At 33.2% G+C, this 25,062-nt stretch overlaps 1 protein-coding gene across 3 annotated transcripts in view; it reads left to right on the forward strand.

Moving 5' to 3' along the window:
* Positions 1-25,062, forward strand: part of LOC123710809 (endothelin-converting enzyme homolog) — a 46,897-nt gene that overhangs the window by 20,073 nt on the left and 1,762 nt on the right. For all 3 annotated transcript variants that reach the window (XM_045663031.1, XM_045663032.1, XM_045663030.1), the window contains 12 exons: positions 12,432-12,582; positions 15,692-15,901; positions 17,706-17,916; positions 18,285-18,357; positions 19,541-19,861; positions 19,966-20,063; positions 20,367-20,530; positions 21,012-21,194; positions 22,112-22,273; positions 23,285-23,474; positions 23,959-24,089; positions 24,769-24,911. In XM_045663031.1, the coding sequence (XP_045518987.1) occupies positions 12,432-12,582; positions 15,692-15,901; positions 17,706-17,916; positions 18,285-18,357; positions 19,541-19,861; positions 19,966-20,063; positions 20,367-20,530; positions 21,012-21,194; positions 22,112-22,273; positions 23,285-23,474; positions 23,959-24,089; positions 24,769-24,911 (2,037 nt within the window). The remainder of the gene's footprint in view (positions 1-12,431; positions 12,583-15,691; positions 15,902-17,705; positions 17,917-18,284; positions 18,358-19,540; positions 19,862-19,965; positions 20,064-20,366; positions 20,531-21,011; positions 21,195-22,111; positions 22,274-23,284; positions 23,475-23,958; positions 24,090-24,768; positions 24,912-25,062) is intronic.

A 25,062-nucleotide genomic window follows, 5' to 3' on the forward strand; every position in this document is an offset into this window, starting at 1 on the left:
TATGTATTTCTTTATTGACGTTCATAAGTGTACATTATGTTACGTAAAGGAATTTTAATTTTAATAAAAGCGACATAGAAGACGAAATATTCATAAATTCCCTTCAAGGTTACACAACTATAAATACTACATCTATCGTACAGATGGAGCTTGTAGAATCGTGATACGTTCAGTATGACGTTGGTAGAAACGTTTAAGCGATAAATACATTAGAAACGGCAGAATGATTTTACATTGTCAATTAGCGGATTTGTATTATTCTCAATAAGGTATTTGAACATAATTTGTATTTACATAGATGTGATTGTTTAGTATTTCTAAAGTAGCGTTGTGCGTTGTGATACCGTTTAAAACTTCAATATTTTAGCAATACATTTTTTTGAAGTTATACTTCGCGCGTTAGGGAAAAATGATGAGAGTAAATCTATTTAACTAGATAATGGCTTATAATAAAACTTTCAATGTATTAAATATGTAATATAAATAAATGTTTTCTATTGTTAGTGTCGTGTTTTCTACAAACGTAGAATAAAGCGAAAGATACCATTTTTAAAAAGATTTTTATCTTGTTATGCCGAAGAAGTATAACTTCTAACGCGTGTACATAAGTTTTTTTTTATATTTATTTATACAATGTGTAAGATTTGGGAACCCTTTTAAGTAAAAAGTATGAGCAGTGTTGGCCTAGTGGCTTCAGCCTGTGACTCTCATCCCTGAGATCGTAAGTTCGATACCCAGCTGTGCACCAATAGACTTTCTTTCTATTTGCACATTTAACATTAGCTCGAACTGTGAAGGAAAATATCGTTAGAAACCGGCTTGAGAAATTCGACGGCCTGCGTCAGGCAGGGGGCTGATCACCTACTTGCCTATAAGATTGACAAATGATCATGAAACATACTGAGAGAAATCTGAAGCCCATACCTACAAAGGTTGTAGCACCACTGGTTTATACAAAAATACATATTACACATAGTTGTTGAAACGAAACTAAACAGGAATAAAACAAAAATAAACAAACTTAAACTAAAAAAAGGATACCTGAAAAGTAAAATTATTTGCTAAGATATTTGAGGGTTTTTCACGCTCACTGGTGAAATAGTTTATTTCACAAATAAACTATTTCATAGCGTTGGGGTCGTGACGTCCTGACGCCTGCTTGAATGCAATTAAGTTTATTAACTTCAGATATAAACTTTATCAACTTGGAAAATAAACTTTATTAACTTGAGATATAAACTTTATTAAATTGAGATATAAACTTTATTAACTTGAGATATAAACTTTATTAACTTGAGCAATAAACTTTATTAACTTGGGATATAAACTTTATTAATTTGAGATGTAAACTTTATTAAATTGAGATATAAACTTTATTAACTTGAGATATAAACTTTATTAACTTTAGATATAAACTTTATTAAATTGAGACATAAACTTTATTAATTTTACGAACTTTCACCAGCAACAACCGCAAATATAAGCATTTATCATTATTTGGATGAACTGTGTAAATACCACCAAGAGCATCAGTAACGCACATCCGGATAACCAGGAACTGCATGGTATTGCTTCCGACGTTGAAATGTCTTCGATGAAGAGTTCCAAGTGCAGTAACCTGGCATCTCAGAGTTCAGGAACGTTTGTGCTGTTGGATCGTTTTGGCAAAACGCAAAGAAGCTGGTCAATACTGTCGCTGGAGGAAGTGCCACAGCACGTTAAGTATCATTGGATGCAGTAAATTTATACTCCTTGACCAGTCTTCAGATGCACCGCCAAATTTACCACAGTGGGATGACGTTCATGAAGAGGGAATGCGAATATACGCCAAATTGCCTCATTGCAGTTCACGTATCGACCAACTTGATAGCACGTAATTGCATCTAGCGTTGCCAGTCATGGTCTCCGCCGTCAATTTACGAGGATAACGTTTGGAACACTAGCGCCACATGGCGCCACACGGTTCACGGATCATATTTGTAGTTTTAACATTATGTAGGTCTGGATCGGGGTGTTGATCAAGAATCTCGGCATATATGTTATCATCATTTTATAAGAATGACGACTGGAAGAGAGAACGTAAAAAAGGAAATTGATTGAGGCAATAACGGATGCGATGGAGTAGGGCTCATCACAGTAAAAATGCTGGTATTATTATGCGACGAGTGTTATTTCCTCATTTAATATATCTGAATGTAGTATAGGCGGCTACTAATATTTTATTGTAGTTACAACTTGTTGCATACCTGGGCCACTTGTTGCGCCATGACCACCTAGTTCAATTAATTATAATAGATATATTAATGTATCATATTAATCCAAGTTCTGAATTCATGTTTTTTATGAATCGCTGTAAATTATAACTGAATGAGGCAAGATGGCAAAGTCAATAGAGAAACAAAAAACAATAACTAAAATATATTATTAAAAGGAGTCCCTTTAGGTAAAGTTACGAAGATAAGATAAGATGTTTTAAAAAAAAATATTTATTTATATTATCATTTCTTTATCACATACCACGGATCTCCACTTGCTACGGTCTTGACATACCCCTCTCGCTTCATCCAGTTTCGTGAAGTTGACTTCACTTTTAATTTGTTCCTTCTCTGGTATCACATCAGTCCCTATCTCAACGTCCACGGTTGCCTTGTATATGCCCTACTTGTTATGTCCTCATTCATCCGGTCTACATGGCCAAACTACCTAAGCATTCCCTTTCGTATCCTTGACATTACTTATTCTATCACGCAATGTTACACCACACATACTTCTTAACGCTCTTATTTCTTCGACATATATTCTACTCTCATTATTTCTCTGCCACATATAACAAATACATAATATTAATAAAACGTTAAACAGATTTATAGAGATATTATACATCTTATGTTTTTAGTAATAAACCTTAATATAAGCAAAGGTTTTTTATTATCATTATAAGTGCCCTTTTTTATATCCGAGATAGTAATTCATTTGCGCCCGGAACAGAATCTCTCCTATTCAGAAACTGGACTCCAATTTCCGCTCAAACCTTGGGTAGTTCTTACAAGTCGTTAGAGAAACTCCGGGGTCGCTCTCACACCGAGACACCAACGCTGTTACGCTCAAATCCTCTGGTGCATTATACCGAGGAAATGGATCTTTCTTCTATTTACTACTCGGATTCTATCGCTCGGATTCATCATTGTTAGTACCTAGAAACGTATTCCAAATGCATTGAAACATGTGAATAAATATTATACACATACACTATTATGTTTATTTTTAGCCTGACACAGTTTTATAGTCCTTGAATAAACTTGGATAACAAAGGACGCGATAGTCGTCACGAGATAAATTCGTTGAACGAATTGTAACATATTCCTGGGTTGTTTATAATCGTAACTTTGATATAAAATAAAATAAAAAATCAGTTGCGCTACAACCTTTTAAGGTCTGGGCGCCAGATTTCTGTATCTGTTTCATGATCATTTGTCAATCTAATAGGCAAGTAGGTCATCAGCCTCCTGTGCCTGATACACGCAGTCAAATTTGGGTTTCCTCACCATGTTTTCCTTTATCGTTCGAGCGAATGTTAAAAACGCTCATAGAAAGTCCATTGGCGCACAGCCGGGGATCGAATCTACGACCTCAGGAATGTGAGTCGCATATTGAAGCCACTAGACCAACACTGCTCTTAAAGTAAACTTTGTATATATAACAATAATGGGAAGCGGTTGGTTATAATGTTATTTTGATATGATCGATTCGAACTCCATCTGATAACGATTCAATTGCCATTTTCAGTGGTTATACAGATAAATAAATATTTTTAAATCCTATTAAACGTATTGAAGAAGAATACAAAAGTGGTGCTAGAAAGTATTAAACTGGTTAAAATTTAGAAAAATTAATAGACCAGATTAAGGATACAGCGTATACGGCAGCACAGTTTAGGCAGGAATGGCGAGATTTGTAGTCCTTTGGCCAAATGGTGCACACAGATATCTAAAACGAATGAAATGATAGAAATTTACATTTATTTCAGTGTAAAGCATCTTAAATAAAATCTGATTATAATTAATCTTGTGCATATTAAAATATAGTTTAAACTAGGATATGTTCAGCCTTTTATAACACAACTAGCAATTCCCCGCGGTTTCCCTCGCGTAGATATCGATCTCGTGGTCGTGGAAAGTCTACTATGAGTAAGTGGGACTATAGATATATTTTTTTATTTTATAAGAAAGTAATAAAAAAGCTATTTTTATTACTTTCTTTATGATTATTAGATAGACACATTCATAATCTAATCAATACATTTTACTTTACAACGAATATATATCTAATACATTTTTTAATTCGTAACATCATTTACACAAGATACCCGATATTAGTAAATTTAAAAACATTCTAGAGGTATTGAAAAGTTATTGATTTAAAGTAGGTAATGGATTTTTTTTCAATCAGTCCAAGAAGGTTTTTAGCTTGATTATTTCTAATTATAAAAATTAAGACAAAAATTCAAAATGAGAAACATTCTTCTGTGATATCAGAAAAGAGATTTATTCGTAGAACTTCGGTGTCTTGAACTTCCCTATACACAATATTAGACGAAGTTTTGTTTTGTAGTAGCAAAATACTTTCATGTTTTGGAGTTCCGACTCGGGGTAGGCCAACATACAATTGCCCATAGGCAAAACATTCTTTTTGAATATTAATACGTTCTATTATACTGAACAACAGCTTTTTGTTATAACATCAATAGTTTCCACATCGCACGCGATTTGATTGATTTGATTTTTATGAATAATTTTACACACCTTGGGTTATATTATGGCATTTTTGTTAGGGATGCCAAATTTTTTTGAAAATAGCCTATTCCAGTCTGTGATGATGCAGCATTCTAATGGTGAAATCATTTTTGTAATCAGTCCAGTTGTTTTTCTATGTAAACATTACAAGCATGAATGCAAAACAAATGTTTCCTCTTTATAATATTAGTATAGATATAAGCAAGGGAAAATTTAAAGAAAGTACGATTACAAAATATGACGGATGTACGACTCCGAAGTGTTTATGAAAAACGTTTAATTTTAGCTTTGTTTATGAAATTCTATATAAATAGTGGTGTAAAATTATTCAAATATTTATGTTGCTTCGCCATAATAACCAAACCATCTACAATCTCTAAGCCTCTGATTTCGGCTTCGTAGCCTTCTTTTTTCTTAAAAGGCAAGTCTCCGATCAGCCTGCTGTTACACACGCCGTCGATTTTATTTCAGGCATCCTGGTTTCTTTACGATTTTTTCCGTTACAGTACCAGCGAGTAATAAATGCGAGTAGTAAACCATATTGACTGGTACACAGCCGTTATTCGAAGATCAAACGCTCTTCTCAGGGTTAAGACGCGCATTCTCAAGCCCACTTTTTCAAGCTATAACAGCCTAAAGGACTAACTTAAGGCATTGAAAATATTTGCAATACTCTTCAGAGAAAATATTATGATGTGATACAAATGATTTTAAACAATATGTTCTTTGTATCTGATTTCACGGTCTCTGGCGCCTATTGGAGGCCCAGTGACGTCATAGCTTACGTCACCCCATTTATCCAACTGGCCTCTTTATCATTTCTAACGGCTTGTACGTTGTAACCTCTATTTTGTGTGATTATGCTATGTATTTTCCATTATCCAAACTGTTTTATAATGTAATAGGAGGCAAACGGACCCATGGACACATTACCAGAAGGCTCACAAGTGCATTGCCGTCCTTTTAAAACTCTTGCTCTTTTCTTGAAGGACCCTAAGAATTGATTCGAAAATGCTTCCGTTGGTAGCTGGTTCCACATAGTGGTGCGCGGTAGAAACTGCCCTAAGAAACGCTCAGTTTTGGCACGATGGATATCGAGATGATACGGATGGTATTTTGTATTCTGCCTTGACGTTTAATGAAACTCATCTGCAGGCATTAATCCGAACAACACCTCTTAACCCTCTCCATTGTAAATGCGCTAGAAGATGCAGACCCCTCATCGTTGTTTTTAAAAGAGTTCAAAGTGTACTTACTCGAACGAAAAACAAAGTAAAGTTGTGATTATCGCCAGACAGTTATTACAGTACGTATAGTTAAAGTGTAGCAAGTACATATAAACCGAAAATTTTACACACAAATTTGGGTTTCCTCACCATGTTTTCCTTTATCGTTCGAGCGAATGTTAAAAACGCTCATAGAAAGTCCATTGGCGCACAGCCGGGGATCGAATCTACGACCTCAGGAATGTGAGTCGCATATTGAAGCCACTAGACCAACACTGCTCTTAAAGTAAACTTTGTATATATAACAATAATGGGAAGCGGTTGGTTATAATGTTATTTTGATATGATCGATTCGAACTCCATCTGATAACGATTCAATTGCCATTTTCAGTGGTTATACAGATAAATAAATATTTTTAAATCCTATTAAACGTATTGAAGAAGAATACAAAAGTGGTGCTAGAAAGTATTAAACTGGTTAAAATTTAGAAAAATTAATAGACCAGATTAAGGATACAGCGTATACGGCAGCACAGTTTAGGCAGGAATGGCGAGATTTGTAGTCCTTTGGCCAAATGGTGCACACAGATATCTAAAACGAATGAAATGATAGAAATTTACATTTATTTCAGTGTAAAGCATCTTAAATAAAATCTGATTATAATTAATCTTGTGCATATTAAAATATAGTTTAAACTAGGATATGTTCAGCCTTTTATAACACAACTAGCAATTCCCCGCGGTTTCCCTCGCGTAGATATCGATCTCGTGGTCGTGGAAAGTCTACTATGAGTAAGTGGGACTATAGATATATTTTTTTATTTTATAAGAAAGTAATAAAAAAGCTATTTTTATTACTTTCTTTATGATTATTAGATAGACACATTCATAATCTAATCAATACATTTTACTTTACAACGAATATATATCTAATACATTTTTTAATTCGTAACATCATTTACACAAGATACCCGATATTAGTAAATTTAAAAACATTCTAGAGGTATTGAAAAGTTATTGATTTAAAGTAGGTAATGGATTTTTTTTCAATCAGTCCAAGAAGGTTTTTAGCTTGATTATTTCTAATTATAAAAATTAAGACAAAAATTCAAAATGAGAAACATTCTTCTGTGATATCAGAAAAGAGATTTATTCGTAGAACTTCGGTGTCTTGAACTTCCCTATACACAATATTAGACGAAGTTTTGTTTTGTAGTAGCAAAATACTTTCATGTTTTGGAGTTCCGACTCGGGGTAGGCCAACATACAATTGCCCATAGGCAAAACATTCTTTTTGAATATTAATACGTTCTATTATACTGAACAACAGCTTTTTGTTATAACATCAATAGTTTCCACATCGCACGCGATTTGATTGATTTGATTTTTATGAATAATTTTACACACCTTGGGTTATATTATGGCATTTTTGTTAGGGATGCCAAATTTTTTTGAAAATAGCCTATTCCAGTCTGTGATGATGCAGCATTCTAATGGTGAAATCATTTTTGTAATCAGTCCAGTTGTTTTTCTATGTAAACATTACAAGCATGAATGCAAAACAAATGTTTCCTCTTTATAATATTAGTATAGATATAAGCAAGGGAAAATTTAAAGAAAGTACGATTACAAAATATGACGGATGTACGACTCCGAAGTGTTTATGAAAAACGTTTAATTTTAGCTTTGTTTATGAAATTCTATATAAATAGTGGTGTAAAATTATTCAAATATTTATGTTGCTTCGCCATAATAACCAAACCATCTACAATCTCTAAGCCTCTGATTTCGGCTTCGTAGCCTTCTTTTTTCTTAAAAGGCAAGTCTCCGATCAGCCTGCTGTTACACACGCCGTCGATTTTATTTCAGGCATCCTGGTTTCTTTACGATTTTTTCCGTTACAGTACCAGCGAGTAATAAATGCGAGTAGTAAACCATATTGACTGGTACACAGCCGTTATTCGAAGATCAAACGCTCTTCTCAGGGTTAAGACGCGCATTCTCAAGCCCACTTTTTCAAGCTATAACAGCCTAAAGGACTAACTTAAGGCATTGAAAATATTTGCAATACTCTTCAGAGAAAATATTATGATGTGATACAAATGATTTTAAACAATATGTTCTTTGTATCTGATTTCACGGTCTCTGGCGCCTATTGGAGGCCCAGTGACGTCATAGCTTACGTCACCCCATTTATCCAACTGGCCTCTTTATCATTTCTAACGGCTTGTACGTTGTAACCTCTATTTTGTGTGATTATGCTATGTATTTTCCATTATCCAAACTGTTTTATAATGTAATAGGAGGCAAACGGACCCATGGACACATTACCAGAAGGCTCACAAGTGCATTGCCGTCCTTTTAAAACTCTTGCTCTTTTCTTGAAGGACCCTAAGAATTGATTCGAAAATGCTTCCGTTGGTAGCTGGTTCCACATAGTGGTGCGCGGTAGAAACTGCCCTAAGAAACGCTCAGTTTTGGCACGATGGATATCGAGATGATACGGATGGTATTTTGTATTCTGCCTTGACGTTTAATGAAACTCATCTGCAGGCATTAATCCGAACAACACCTCTTAACCCTCTCCATTGTAAATGCGCTAGAAGATGCAGACCCCTCATCGTTGTTTTTAAAAGAGTTCAAAGTGTACTTACTCGAACGAAAAACAAAGTAAAGTTGTGATTATCGCCAGACAGTTATTACAGTACGTATAGTTAAAGTGTAGCAAGTACATATAAACCGAAAATTTTGAATTCCATAACTGCACTGCATAATTGTTTTGTATTGGTAGGCACAGAAAGCATTGATATAAAGACTCAATGTTAATATTAAAGAATACAAAAAAATTCTAAATTTTCTAAGAGTATTGAACAGATATTTTGACTAAAAATTATCGATTCTTGTTATTTTTAAACTACTTTTAAACTGAAGTGGAAGTCATTATAATTAATAGACCTATAACAATACAATGTCTAACAGTTTCGCTGCAGCCGTGCAATCGCGTGCTTTTGCTCGTCAATGCATAGTAATTTTTAAAAAATTTAGAGCATGAGAGATACATGTAAACTTTATATACCGAAACTATAGGGACTGTGAACTTTATGGCGTTATAGAGAGTTCTGGTTTAATGGAGAAGAAAACCGTATAGATAATCCATGACTCCTACTTATTAGTCATGGTCAACACTGTTGTAGACAGTTCTAAACGTCCAATCCCAATTTGTAAACAAAAGTACGATTTTCTTAGAAAGTTCGTATGCATGATACCGATAGTCGAGCTTATTGCGGGTTAGGATAATAAAGCGACAAAAGAACGTACACAACTGCGATTTTTTTTACTAATTTTAGCAACTTAAAAAGTACTTTATTACTCAACGGGACTTCGAATAATAAGTAGTTATAAAATTTGTTATTACTTTACGGTATATAAGTCTATATTTAACGTACGTTTGACACGTTTTTTTATATAAATCTAAAATCTAATTATAGATCATCTATACTTAAATTAAAAGACCATTCCATTCATTATCTATTAAGTATTATTTTGACAAATTCATATTCAAAATCTTTTATTCGTTTAGGTAATACAATGTACGCTTATAAACGTCGATAAAGAAATACATTAAATGCTTCTAATTTTACATTTACTGCCTGTTCTCAAACCATGTGCGTAGAAAGGACGAGGGCTGACAATAAACTCTCCGCCACTCTTTTTAAACGCCAAGTTTTACCAAATGTGTAAGGAGCTGCAACCATTATTACACCATGTCAATTTTGAAAGCTTAATATATAAAGTTATATTATAACAGTGCTTGTAATAACGCGTTGCCTGCGCAGCTGCGGGTTAAAAAGTAAAATTGCTAAGTATATTTTGTTCTAGTCTGTAAGACAAAGTGAACCGAGCAGTTGTATTTTAAATTTTAGTCAAATGTTTATCTTTAAATCTCTTCGCAAGGTAAGGCTTTCTTCCAGTTATCTTCAATATATATAAAAAACATCAAACTCCTCCAAAACGTAGTCTCAAACGGCAGGTCTGAAAATCGGGAGTAAACAATTTTTTACGAAGTGATTAAGGGTCGTCCACTTCTTTTTATTAATATTTTTTAACATTTAAAATATATTTTATATAAAATTTTCACACTTCTACTACCAACAGAGCAACGATATTTATTTGATTATTAGGTTTTATAAAAAAATCTAATTTTGAAATGCCAATGTACTCTACAATTTTACACCAGGCAAAGATGATTATTTTTAATTCCAAAATTTAAATTAAGAATAACTTATTGTTACCATTACTTATAATATACCATTTTTGTCTGAGATAATATGTAAATTGTATATGATGGTTTTTTTTTTCCAAGCACGTGTATATATTTGTCCACCAACACTAAGAGTCATCGAGACGAGTAAAGTCAGGTATATACAACAGGGATCAGAATAAAATTCAGTCAAAATCGGTTGAGTACCTAATGTCTTTGACGTGTAGTATATGAGTCAGTTTAAATTTATTTTGATTTAAATAAATGACAACCAATTGTGTGAAAAATATTACTTTGTGTATTATCTATCTCAAGGTCAAGCCGTAATTTTTAGTATTGCAAATTGACTAGTCATATTTGGGTTTTCCAAAATAATTGGCCAAAGGTTGTACTGGAATTTCCAACTTGACGTTGTTTCTTCAAAGAATTATTTGTCAGGATTGGCTTCATTCGGTCAGATATTTATGTTGATATTTATGTCTTCTATCAAACTGTATCGTCCCGGTCGGATACATTATCGAAGAGGTGATATATACTATTAGGGTTCAAAAAGAGTTTAAATGGTAAAATAATTTTTCAAATCAGCCCAGCAGGTTTGAAGCCTATTCAAAACAAGCAATGAAATCATATCTCTAATTTTAGTATAGCTAGCTGTACGCCAGGTCTTTCCTAGTTTCCCTCGTATTCATTTGGTCGTAGCGAAATGCTTTTATCCCAACTTTATTTATTTAGTTACACTTTGTTACCTTATACATAAAAAAAACAGGTTACATAAGTAATAAGGCAACGGGCGGCCTAAACGCTGACAAGCGGTTCTTCCAGGCAACCCTACATAGAACAATAAATAAAAGAAATACCTACAGAGGGTAAATTACAGAAGTGCATAACTATAACAAAAAAGAACACAAAATAACATGCAACTATAACTTATATAAAGGAAAGGAAATAATTTAAAAAGTATATAAATATTATACTAATAATAATATGTTTAAACAAAAATGTACAAGCTAATTCAAGGGTTAACTGAGTCAGAGAAGATAAATAATCAAAGAGAAGATTAAAATTAAAAGTCTGAGCTCGTCTGATATAAGTTGGTAAGGAATTCCATATCAGGATACTGTGCACAGTAAAGGAAGAGCTTTTATAGTGATGTCAAACATATGTCCTTCCTCAATAACTTTTTGTCACTATGTTGTTAATCTATTGAAGATCGGACAGGCAGCCAGCCAGGCAGCATTCCGTCGTATACACTTTTCATATTATGAAAGTAAAAAGTTCGTTGTATTTAGATTGAACCGACTCCCTAATGTAATTAAAATTTGGGTAACAAACCCAAATAATTAAATGACTTAAGCAATAGCTTATTTATTTATATATGAAGATCATGTTTGGGTATTTTTTAAAACCATCCTACAGATCCAAGGACGGTGGAGATATACTTGTCACTCACAAATAAACAACACACAAAAAATATTCAATGAAGCCTTCAAAAGGTACGCGAGTTTTTGTTTTGGCGACGCTGTATTTTTTGTCAATAAGTAGTTATAAAATTGAGGTTACTAATAAATAAAATTGCCAAACACTAAAAAATATTAAATAAAAGAGTACAATTCAAACGATAGGCCGAGTTAAAATATTATGGATTACCCTCACTAAATGTATACATTTTTCTATTATAACTATATAGGTTAAGAAACTTGTAAATACTGTATATTTGATTGTTATAATTACTAATGAATATTTACTATGCTACTTAAAATTAATGTTTGTGTAATATACAATAAGCACTAAACCACAACAAGTGAAAGTAATGATGAAACATTCTTATTAAGTCGTAGTTATAATTTACAGTGAAGAAACGTTTAGTTTGTGGACTAAGTTGTTCTCTTCCTCTAACTTAAATCAGAACAGGACTCAGTCGAACCACTGACTTCATTCAGAATCGAGAATAAGCTCCTAGTATTAGATTACCTCCCGTTTGCACATATTGAAGACACTTGGCATTGTCTTGTTTCTGAACCTTACTCCAGGCCCACACTCCAGTGGCTGGTCTAAAGATATTAATATCATCGTATTGTTTGGGACGCTACAAGTTGAATATAATACTTGCAAAAACTACCGAAGTATTTATTACAATAATTTCCGTTCCAGGGTCTTACCTTCGCAGCATGGCACCAACGGACGAAATTGGAGAAAGTATTACTCGTCACATGCTGCGCACTGATGCTGATGGTCGTCCTTACAACTTCACTCTTGGTCAGTCTGGAAACCACACCAACAGAACCTGCTGAAAAGACCGAAGGTAGGATTTTTTTCTCTTATAGCTTTAGTAAACGAAATTGGTTTAACGGAATAGTGTTGATGGGAAACGATTGTTCAAATTTCTTTACATAATTAAATACTTCGAGTACGTTTTCATTATTTTAATAGAACAGGGAGCAAACGGGCAGGCACCTGATAATAAGTGATACCGCTGCCCATGGCTCCTCAATGCCAGAGAGCTCGTGAGTGCTAGTCCGGCCTTTTAAGAAACACTTAATTCCTACTGCTTCCGTTAAATAAAAATTATAATTATTTATTAAACAAAAATATAAACTAACATTAATTAAAACTAATATTATTATACTTTCATACACTGTTAGTGTAAAAATTTACAATATACAGCATTCCCGCCCGCCCTAAACGTAACACCATCGACCGGAAAGTGACATTGACCTTCGACACACGCCGCCTGTCGTCTCAATGTTATTGATTTGAATTTTCTACGTATTCTTATACATTCATGGCGATACACGCGGTTATGAAGCTTGTCGGCATCTGTTATTCTTTAGTAGGGCTTCAGTACTGACGTTGAAAAGAGCCAGTGTCAATACGCACATAGAAAGCCTTTACTGTTACAGCCGGTGTTTGAACACACGACCTCAGGCTTGAAAGTAGCACGCTCTTAGTATATTTATTATTCGGTTAATGGTTATAAAAAACAATGGTCTAAATCTAGAAACATTTACACAGAGTATATTTTTAAATTTGAAAAATCTCGCCTTATATACGGTGAGGTAAATCGTGAATATTTGAAATATATAATGTTTTCATCTAGCGTTTCCGAACTCATCCCTAACGTCTGGGTTGAATTGTATATCACTGCTCAGATACTGGGTAATTTACTCCAAGTGAATTCCGAAGATGTCCGAAGTTATACCAACGGCGTGTTTGCTCGTGCACACTACGTAAACAAGGAATCCTAGTGTGGGCTAGCGGCTTTAGGCTTTAGTGCACTTTTATATCTAAACAACCTTTTTTATTATGTATATTAAAGTTATTTCGTTTTGTTTCTTTCTTTCTAGTAAAGAAAACTAATCAGATCTGCCATTGTGCTGTTTTTAATTTTTAATAAGTTTTTATCATTATAAAAATTGCATGATATCGTTCCCTAACAAATTCCGACGTTTTTGTATGCGAGACTGATGGGTCGCAGTTTCAAGATTGACATATAATAGTGTTTTATATTAACCGGATGTACAATTTTGTATGTTATGATTATAGTTGCAGTCTCGGTAATACGATGTAATTATAATATAAGCAAAGATCAAGGCGCGTAGGATGATTTACATATTTCATCGTTATTTATATCTATCTGTATATAATACTCTACGATTAGATAAAAAAAATTACAAATATAGAATTACAATAATTAAGAATTACAAATATTTTTGATTATAATTATTGTCGTAGATTTATTCGTATTATTATAAATAATATCATTTAAATCTATTACTCTTTATTAGTAGTCATAACGATCAAATATACAGTATTTCCAATTTTCTTAACCTACATAGATCCTACCTACCTACCTATTTTGTTCCCTTTGGAGTAGAGAGTCTTGGGCCGTGGGGTTCAATTGCACAGGCGCTTATTAAAGATTTAAGTTGGCGCCTGGTAGGTAGTACCAGTCACCCCAGAGCTGGTGCTTTCCTAGCTCAACAGTAATATCAAAAGGTATACTAGTCAAAGCTATACTACACAGGGACCAATCTTTTTAAATTTGTTTAAATTTCCTTAATAATTAATTTTTAAGTATTTTAATTGTTCCTATGTAGATTAATAATATCATTACTAACTTTTAAAACTATACTACTGGCTTCAGCGTGCGAATCTTATCCCTGAGGGTCGAATCCCGAACCAATGCACTTTCCATGTACGCATTTAACACTTGCTTGAGAAAAATGAATGGTAAAGTCCTTAGACCAGAAAAGTCAACGGCGTGTGTCAGAGTATTAAAATAAACAAATGATCTCGAAACAGATACAAAAATCATGATTACTTACCACAGTAAGTAATAAGCCAAGAAATTTACACCTCAACTAAAGTATTCGTAAAAATGATTTTACTTATATTTAATAAGTGAGAACTTGTCTGTCATCTGCATTAACGCGCTTTGACACAACGAATTTTGTCAGTTAAAACCGTTTATAATGTCAAGAATTTCTCCAATTCCTTTGATATATGTTGGAATGCTATAAATTAAATCTAGAAACTTGGGAATTTTATGAAACCCAGCCTTGTCACGTTTGAGAAGGGTTACCTTAATAACGGTGACATTTAGGTTAATACTGTCTCAGACAAATCGCATATATAAATAAGAATTTCAATCTTCTGTTCTAAAAATGTATTATTAGCAAAATTCAAAGAAGTTTATTTATTTAAATGCTCGTTTTATATACTTTTAGTGTAGGCTGTGTACCTACCAATGGATTTTCTTGCTATGTGCTCATTTAACATTAGCTCGAACGGTGAAGGAAAACATCGTGAGTAAACCGACTTGCCTTAGACCCAAAATGTCGACGGCGTGCGTCAGGCACAGAAGGCTGATCGCCTACTTGCCTTTTCAATTTACAAATGATCATAAAACAGATACAGAAATCTGAGGCCCAGACCTAAAAAGGTGGTAGCGCCATTGATTTATTTATTTTAAAATAAAAGTTACAAAAACAGGCACTAAATTACTACACTTAATAATGTTTTTTTTAAATTCATCAACTCACTAAGTCGAGCTCTGGATAAACAGTGTTTACAATATTATATTCGGGAAGAATTCGTTGCTTAAACTTTATGGTTAGTTTTTGCCGACGAAATTTGGAAAATTGTGCTGATATAAAGTTTGGGAATTAATAAGGGAAGAAAATGTTAATGTTTTGTAAGAACTTCTTTTCTTGAGATAAAATTGATACGATATATAACAGATACTTCTAAATCTTGATATACATTTTATTGATTATCCATTTATTTCTTTATAGAACAAAGATAACCACATAGTAAGTGACGGTGTGCTCACACATATTCACACTGGCTCGCAAGTGCATTGCCGGCTCTTTCTTTGAGGACCCTAAGTCGATCTAAACTTTCATTTTCAGATCACACCCTGTGCCTGTCTGGCACCTGTATCTACACTGCTAGCGAGGTCATAAAAGCTCTCGATGAAACCAAGAACCCGTGTGAGGATTTCTATGAGTTCGCATGTGGGGGCTGGATCAAGAACAACCCGATTCCAGAAGGAAAGTCAAATTGGGGGATATTCAGCCAGATTGAACTCCAGAACCAGCTGATCATAAAAACCGCTATGGGTATGTTAGTGGTCGTCTTTTATTTTTAATTTATTTACAGCCTGAATTTTAACAAAAAAAATATTATGTAAAGTTTTATTATACAATGAAGAATAATATTATACAGTACTTTTACTTCTTACTATAAATGAATTTTCTGAGTGCGTTTTCAAATCACACATAAGCGAAAAGTCGAGAAATCTTTAAAGCTACGATAGTGAGGAATGTATTTGACAGTAAGAAAATAACACTTTATTTTCCATATTGAGTATAATTTTTATAAAACGTGATATGAAGTATAATAATTTCTAAATAATCATAATTTATAAGATAAGTATAAATCGATAATTAAGAATATTGATTTTTGTACGTCAGTCACTTGACAGTTGACACAAAACTGTCAGAGATTAGTCGAAGCGACTGGGATGTAGTAAGTAAATCATATGTCCTTGCTTATCCAATCCTAATATTGGGTTGGAGTTTAATTTCGAGACTGTTTTTGATCGAAATATGAGCAGGTAGCTGGTGGTGCGACGCCATCTTTCGTAGAGCGTTTTGGCGGGTTCTTGAAATTATTAATGTTTTATTTGAATTTGCAAAGCTTACTTAGCAGAAATAAAAATAACAATTTGTATAGGTGTTCTTTGGTCACAAATAAATACCGTAAAATTGTTATACTGTTTATAATAAATTTTTTAGTAAAGGAGTTATTCCCAACTTGGCAAATTTCAAGTAAGTTTCCCATGAATTTTCATGGTCCCTATTCCCTATCGAAGTAATTACGCTACAGCTAATTGAATTTGAATGGAACTGACAGCTCACTCTTGTCACGTAACCATTTCGCATACATTTTTATCCTCAGTCTATGTTCTTGTATTCTCGGAAGCGATTTGAACGGAAATTTTCTGAAACATGTTTTGTTCAGATTTTTGTAATCTGATTAGTATTTTCTCGCAAATTCTAACGCCACACGAATTTTGTTTTGTTAGGACAATATATTTGTAAGTTTTCGGGAGTATTAACACGAGTTGAACTTGATAATGAAAAATAAATTGCAAACGTCACTTATTTGATTACGGCGGTAATTTATGTTTAAATATGATTTAGTACAGCACTGCTAATATGAAACTATAATAGGTATCTCGAGTAGGTGCTTCTTCAGGAACACTATTATAATAATAATATCCGAAAATGTATGACAATAATTAAAAAAAAATTACCGTCACATTTTTCGGTTACGCGTCACAGATTCGAAGCCATTAATAACAAAAATATGTAATAACTATAGCAATGATAGTCATCATTCTATTACAATTAATAAAATTCTGTAATAATCTTAGTAGTAATAAGGTAAAATGAAATACATATTTTTATTCATGTCTATGATAATAAAAGTCTTTTGTTAAACTTTATCTAATTTAACTTTTAACCAATTTCTGTAAAGTTGAAGGTGTATAAATTTTTCGAAAAATAATGTCAGAAAGAAGTTTCACTTCTTACGTGTGAACACTAGTACACGCACCCATTTTTTTGTTAATTGTATTTTTATTAACTCTTAAATTTCTTTAAATTCCTGTACTGTGGTGTAGCCCTTCAGGCACCAAGATTGGTGGCTTTTTGATGTTTTTGTAGAGTAACTTTCTATATAATGTTTAAACAATAATAATAAAAAAATGATTATAAATTTGTACTAATTAGTAGGTAAGCTTGTTTTATTTGGAAAGCACCCTTTATACACGATTTTAAGTGTACACTTTTTTCTAAAATCCTTGCGGTTACGAGAACTTTTAAAATTTAAGCAAATTAGTATCTAAATATATTTCAGGGAAAGTTAATACCAGTGACGGAGGTGCCGAAGCCAAAGCTCGGGTTTACTACGACGCCTGTGTTGATACAAATGAGACGATTGAGAAACTTGGTGAGAAACCGCTGATTGGAATAATAAAGAGACTGGGAGGCTGGCATATACTACCCAACACACTTGTGAAAACACAGAAATGGGACCTGCAGAAAATCCTCCAGGATGTTCAGAATAAGTAAGTATATTTGTACTTATTACTATTATATACTTGTTATTTGGCTTAAAAAAATTATAACATTGTCGGTAGAAGTTCACACCAGAATTATCATCATAGATATATACAGTGTTGTTTTCAGTCTACTCTGCCATAATATAACATAGGTAATATTATAATTTACAATATTATTTATTGGTGCGATCTTTAATACCTATCATCATAGTTAACTCTCGCGTTGGATTTGGTAAATTTAAGAATTTTTAAATTATAAAGAAATACGATAGTAAAACTATTTTTATACAGGACTTGTTTTTAAATGGATACATAGTTTTCTTAGTAAAAACTGGCATCTGTTCTGTCACTGTTATTAATTAATTGAATTTCAGATACAATTTAGGAGGTCTCTTCAACTGGGCAGTGACTGAAGATGATAGAAATTCAACCAAACATGTGATTGTGGTAGGAAACTTTCATTAAAACATTTTATTATATGATACATATATATGTATGAATTCAAAATTCCATCAACATCATCTTGATGGCTGGAAGTCTTCCGAAGTCCGTTTCACAAGCCACTTTCTTATGAGAACTGTGGAATCGGATCGGAGGCGGTCTTTCCTGAGAGACACGGCCTCCAAAAAGTTTATTCAAACTTAGAGTTACTCTTCCCTCAAAGAACGGCAATGCACCCACTAAAATGGGTGTCCATGGATTGACTGCCCTTTTTGGGCGACCCGCAGACTCGTTTGTGCCCCTATTATATAAAAAAATGGATTTTCTGTAGTGATTACCATATTAGTTTAAGTCGCCGAATCGCCACGCTCTTCAATGAACTAAATAGTTTTAATAGAACGGGGAACAAATTGCCACAAGCAGGCAGATGATGACAGGGGCCTTAACAAGTTTACGATAGTTTTCTTCAAGTAAATTCCTAATGATAATGACAGTATTTGGCAGGTCATACGCATCCATAACATTTGTATGGTTGATTTACCAGTAGATCCAAGTACTCGTTAAGCTTGCTGAAGACTTCCAAAGAAACATTTTGAACTCATAGCTCATGTATAGTATATATACATGTATTTAAAATGGATGACTTCAGTAGTTATACTTAGACGATACAGCGAAGACTTATAACTATAACAAATTAAAAAATGTTAGTGGCGCTACAACCTTTTTACGTCTGGGCCTCAAATTCCTTTATCTTCATGATCATTTGTCAATCTAATGGTCAAGTAGGTGATCATCCCATGCCTGACCGTCTACTTTTTAGGTCTATGGCAAGCCGGTTTCCAAAATGATGTTTACCAAAGTCAAAGCCAGAAATCATTGATTCATATAGGTAACACAATGTACTTATGAATGTCAAAAAAGAAATATACATTAAATGCTTCTAATTTTACATTTACTGCCAGTTCTCAAATCAAGGGTGTAGAACGGAAGAGAAGAACTGGCAATAAACTCGAACCTTCACCGTACGAGCCAATGTTAAATGTGCATATCGAAAGAGGACTTTCTTTGGTGCATAGCCAGGGATCGAACCTACGACCTCAGGGATGAGACTCCCACGCTGAAGCCACAAGGCCAACACCCCCTCCGACGGTTAACACTTGCAAAAAGTTCTTACTATTTTCATTTACAGCTCGATCAAGGCGGCCTTAATCTTCCTACACGCGACAATTACCTCAACAAAACTGCACATAAAAAGGTACTAGACGCATACTTAGACTACATGACTCGAATAACCGTACTCCTCGGCGCCAACAAGACAGATGCCCGTGCGCAGATGAGCAAAGTTATCCAGTTTGAGACCGAATTAGCTAATATCACTACTCCATCTGAGGATAGAAGAGATGAAGAGGGCTTATACAATCCTTATACCATCAGACAGTGGCAGAAAGAAGCGCCATTTTTAAATTGGAGTATGTTCTTTAATGACGCGTTTAAGTTGGTTAATAGGACGGTAAGTTTCGTTTTTATTTTCGTATGATATAACATATAATATTAATTTTATTATCAAAATTTTGCAGTTGCAATAAGATATTTTACCGATTATTGGTTTTTCAGATCTCTGACGACGAGAGAATTGTGGTTTATGCTCCCGAATACTTTAGGAATTTAACCAGAGTTCTTAGAAAATTTAGTAAATCTGAAGAGGACCAAAGGTATGTTCCCATTTTATCCGCATCTATTTGGCTGTGCACAAATTTCAGATACATAATAGTACATAGAAATTAAGATGTATACCTCGTATTTATGAAGCGGATATATAGAGCATTATTCAGGATAAGCCTACTTCTTAGAATTTTCTTCTTCTCAACTTTACGGTTAAATCCTCGTTATGCACAAATAGGCGACCTGTAGGCTAAGAAGGCCTATTAAGATAAACAATGAAAAGAGCCACAGACATGTCTTCCCTACTGCCTTTTGTAATATACGAGACGTAATACTATATATATTAATTTTAGAACTTTAACGAGTTATATGATGTGGCAAGTGTCGCGGTCTCTATCAACCTACTTGTCGAAGCCCTTCCGTGACGCATCCAAGATATTGAGGAAGGCTTTACTGGGCTCAGAAGGCACTGAGGAATCCTGGCGATACTGTGTTACGGATACCAATAATGCTATAGGTATATCAATAAATTCCGCGTAATTTTATGTTTATTTCGACACCTCATCAAAAGTCACTAACATGACCTTGTAATGGCGGGCATAATTTACTTATTAGAATTTACAACTGCTTAAGTTTTTTTCAATTCCGAGTATATATATAAGGACAATAGAAGGTTATTATAATTAGGTTCAATTTAATTTCACTTAGAAACCATTCTGAATATAATAAACAATATCTGTTCTACTAATTAAATTAAACGCCATTCTACGTTGTGTCATTGAATAGCATTGTAGCTTAAAAGTTAAAACTGACAGGTGTCAAATGTCAACTATCAAATTGGACCTATTGAATTTTGAATATTAATTACCTGTGTATTAATATTCTGTTCATCTAACAGATTATAATGTTACGAAATAAGCTCTAATGTCTAGTATCGGTTATACGACAAAAATGGTAAGAGTGTTGAACTGTTTTAATTCAATTCTTTTAAATTCCAGGGTTCGCTGTAGGTGCAATGTTTGTTCGCGAAGTATTTCACGTGGCAGCCAAGACGGAGGGTGAAATTATGATAGACAACATTCGAGCTGCGTTTAAGAAAAATCTAAAGAAATTGGATTGGATGGACTCAGAAACTAGGGATGCTGCTCAGAGTAAGGCCGACGCTATTACGGATATGATAGGTGAGCATGTCGTTTTTTAATTTGTTACATTTGCTAATTGAAATATGTAAAAAATACGTTATTTCTTAATATGTATATCTGACCCAAGAGTTATTTCTATTTTTAATTACTTTTCGCTAGTAGTACTCGTCAGTATTAAAGATATAAAATGTATTTATGAGTACTTACTTACATTTTACATAGAGTAAAATAAAAAAAGAACGTATAGAAATCCGAAAGTTAATGTTATACGTCAAAATATAAATGAAACTATTGAATATAAAGTATGAATTCGCTACGAGTGTTCCTGATGAACTGTGATGCTGAGTTCATTTCGTTAGAATCCAATAAATTCTTCTTTCTATGTACAATGACACAATAACAAGCGTTGGTAGAGCTTATCTATTACCTATAAATAACATGTCGGTATTTGGACAGTATCACGTTTATATTCTAGAAGCAGTTATGACCGAGAAGTACCCAAATTTACGTGGCTGTGGGTACTAGCCTCTAAGCCTGCGCTGTATTAAAAAAATATCTAAATACATTCAGTCTGTTTAATCACCTTCTGAGAGGTTACAGAACACTACCGAATAATGCTTTAGATTTTTAAAGGCACCGTGCCGTGCCGTCTTTAATGTGAGATAGCCCTTAGATTATATATTTGAGATCCTAACATTTATTTAAATTTGATATTTTCATGCTAGAAATTGTGCGATTGTTTTTAAATTCATAATACGTACCAATTTCAAGGCAGAAATGCCGCCAAAGTCTTTACGTTAAAAATGACGCCAGCTGATCTGCTGATATTCAGCTCATTGCATAAACGAACACTGTTTCATAGCAATTATTAATGATTCAGGTCCAGGAATGTCCTTGCACACCATATTTTTAATGTAAAGACAGAGATAAAATATTTGATGAAAATGTATTTGCAGGGTTCCCTGACTACATCCTTGACAAGGGTGAACTAGATAAGCAATATGGAGATCTAGTCGTGAAACCGAACGAATATTTTGAGAATAACATTGCATTTAATACATTCTCACTCAAACATGATCTAAAGAAACTTGATCTGCCAGTAAATAAGACTAAATGGGGTAAGTACTTATCTCCCTCGGCTTGTGATTCGTAATTATCTGCGGCGTGGTAGTTATAAATTCTTATATTTACAAAATATATACTTTTTTTTAATATTATGTATAGAGATTATTACTGTCGAGATGTAAACAAGTAACAGTGTTCTCAATAACAAAAAAAAAATATACTTTGTACCTGGGTTTGATTTCTTTTTCATATTCTATAGTCAAGTCTACTTTACTATTTATTTGTTAAGGTTACATGTGTACTTTATTACTTTTATCTAAAACTTTAACTTATATAACTCCTGTTATCTGACAAATAAATAAAATAGTAATACAGGGGCCTTTTTCTTTTGTTTTCTTCAGTGTATGTAGAAAGTCGAAAACTAAATTTGTATGAAAATTTGTCGTCACGAACTGTCATTTTCATAGAAAATTACCTTTCGACTTTCTACATGCATTACTGTTTAGGCATCTTGACTAAGCCCCCAGCTGTGGCCTAATATACCACGGTTCTCTTTTTGCACAGACTATCGTATTGTTACCACGGTTACGATGTTTTTTGATGTTGATCGTCCTGGAGGTTTAGTCAAGATGACTTTGTCGACACGAACTGTCATTTTCATACAAATTAAGTTTTCGACTTTCTACATACACAACTGTTAAGGCATCTTGTCTAAGCCCCCTGCTCTGTACTGGCCTTTTACATGTTTTATTTTCTATTTATTACCTGTACTTTTGTGACGTTAGTAAAGTTACTATTATTATGAATGTGGCTATTCTATTTGAATATTAAATGAAGACAGAAAGAACGACAAAACGATTTCCTGTTCCGTTTTAAGTTTGATTAAGATTCGTCAACAGTACCGTGTATAAAATCCGACATTGTCTTCGACTAATTATAAACGTAACATATCAAGGTTTCGTCTTTCGTTCGTATTAAATACTCCCTTCTATGGTTTTAGCTAACCATTAGTCAATGCATATGTATAATATTTTCGGATTATTATTATTATTTATTTCTTGTAGGTATGACTCCATCCACAGTAAACGCATATTACACTCCTACGAAGAACCAAATAGTATTTCCAGCGGGCATCTTGCAAGCGCCGTTTTATGATGAAAACAATCCTAAGTGCGTGAACTATGGTGCTATGGGCGTGGTCATGGGACATGAACTGACACATGCATTTGATGACCAGGGACGGGAATATGACAGGTTAGCCTAGTAACTTCGAATTTTGAAAAAGAACGCTTTATTACACTGTTTAATAAGTTAACAGTTACCATAACATATATAATTGTAATTGAAAAAAAAAATACCTTTGTTATGAAATTAACAATTAAGTTTGTTATGGAAGGTATTTCTTACATACAGGTATTTTTTACTTAAAGGGTTGGTAAATCTTATACATTGTAATTCATTGTTTTAATGAATAAACACATTTTTTATTATACAGATTTTCATAAGATACAATCAGCGTACTGAATTGCGCTAGTGTAACCAAAGTTTTCGCTTTCACAAATGCGATGTATAGCAAAAATATTAAAAATTGTACCAGCGCGGATAATAAGCGCAAACTCTGTTCAAATAAGAAATAATTCAATTAAATTATGTTGCTTTTATTTGAAAAAACACTTGCAGAAGCCATTCCGAACCTAAAGTAAATTAGGAGATCAACTTTTTATATTTCTTTGTATAGGTTTGGAAACCTCAACCAGTGGTGGAACAACAAAACAATAGCGCAGTTTAAGAATCGCGCTTCCTGTATACAAAGGCAGTATTCTACTTATTCTGTTGAAGGGCAACATCTTAACGGGAAACAAACTTTGGGTATAATATTTTTTAAGAAAGTTCACGGCTCTCTATTAATAACATAATTGTAATAAATATTAGTAATTAACTAATTTCACAAATTAGTTTTTAGTGTCGATAATTCATTCAAAAAACATGTGTACAATCCACACGTGGTAGGAGTGAAACCTTTGAACATTTTTGTATCAAGATGATGAGACTGATGTAATTTTAATTTTTAAGTTTTTTTTTTATATTTTGATAAAAACTTTTTAAGATTTTATTATAAACAATATGTAAATTAGACTTTATTTCACTATCTAAATATAGTATTAGTCTTTTCTTTAATTTTTTTTATTAAAATTAAAAAAATTAAGTTTAAGTTTCAGTTTAAGTCAAGTTCAAGTTTTTAACATCAATCTTTAATTTTGTTAAAACTAAAATAATTAAAATTTAAAACTCGATGAAACGAAAAAGAGACAGACTCCTAAAATTTATAAGATTGTGGAGGAATGAGATAGGAAGCATTATACAGTGTATAAACATTAAATTAGCACTTAAAGAAAAAACGTGTTATGTGATTTATTTGAGTACTAGAAATTTCTACAATATTCTTAAGTCTCTGGCTGAAAACGGTTCTGAAAAGCAAACGAATTATATAAAATCTAGTTATATAAGATTACTATAATTTTCTGATAAACTATTCTGATCTTTTCAGGTGAAAATATAGCTGACAACGGCGGTTTAAAGGCGTCCTATCACGCATACTTGGAGTACACCAAGAGAGATGCGCGCCAGAATTTTACTCTACCCGGCCTCAAATATACTCATAGACAACTTTTTTTCATATCATTTGCACAGGTAAGTTACGTATCCCCCGGTGTAATGATATCACGTACGGCCTGATTTGACAGTCGGTTATTAAAGCGAGGTGTCATTTTTATGCTATTTTTATTTTCTTAATTGTTTTTCAGTTAGATGTTTATTGTTTATTATTTTTATATATATTTTC

The sequence above is a fragment of the Pieris brassicae genome, chromosome 6 (genome assembly GCF_905147105.1).
Source record: "Pieris brassicae chromosome 6, ilPieBrab1.1, whole genome shotgun sequence".
NCBI lineage: Eukaryota > Metazoa > Arthropoda > Insecta > Lepidoptera > Pieridae > Pieris > Pieris brassicae.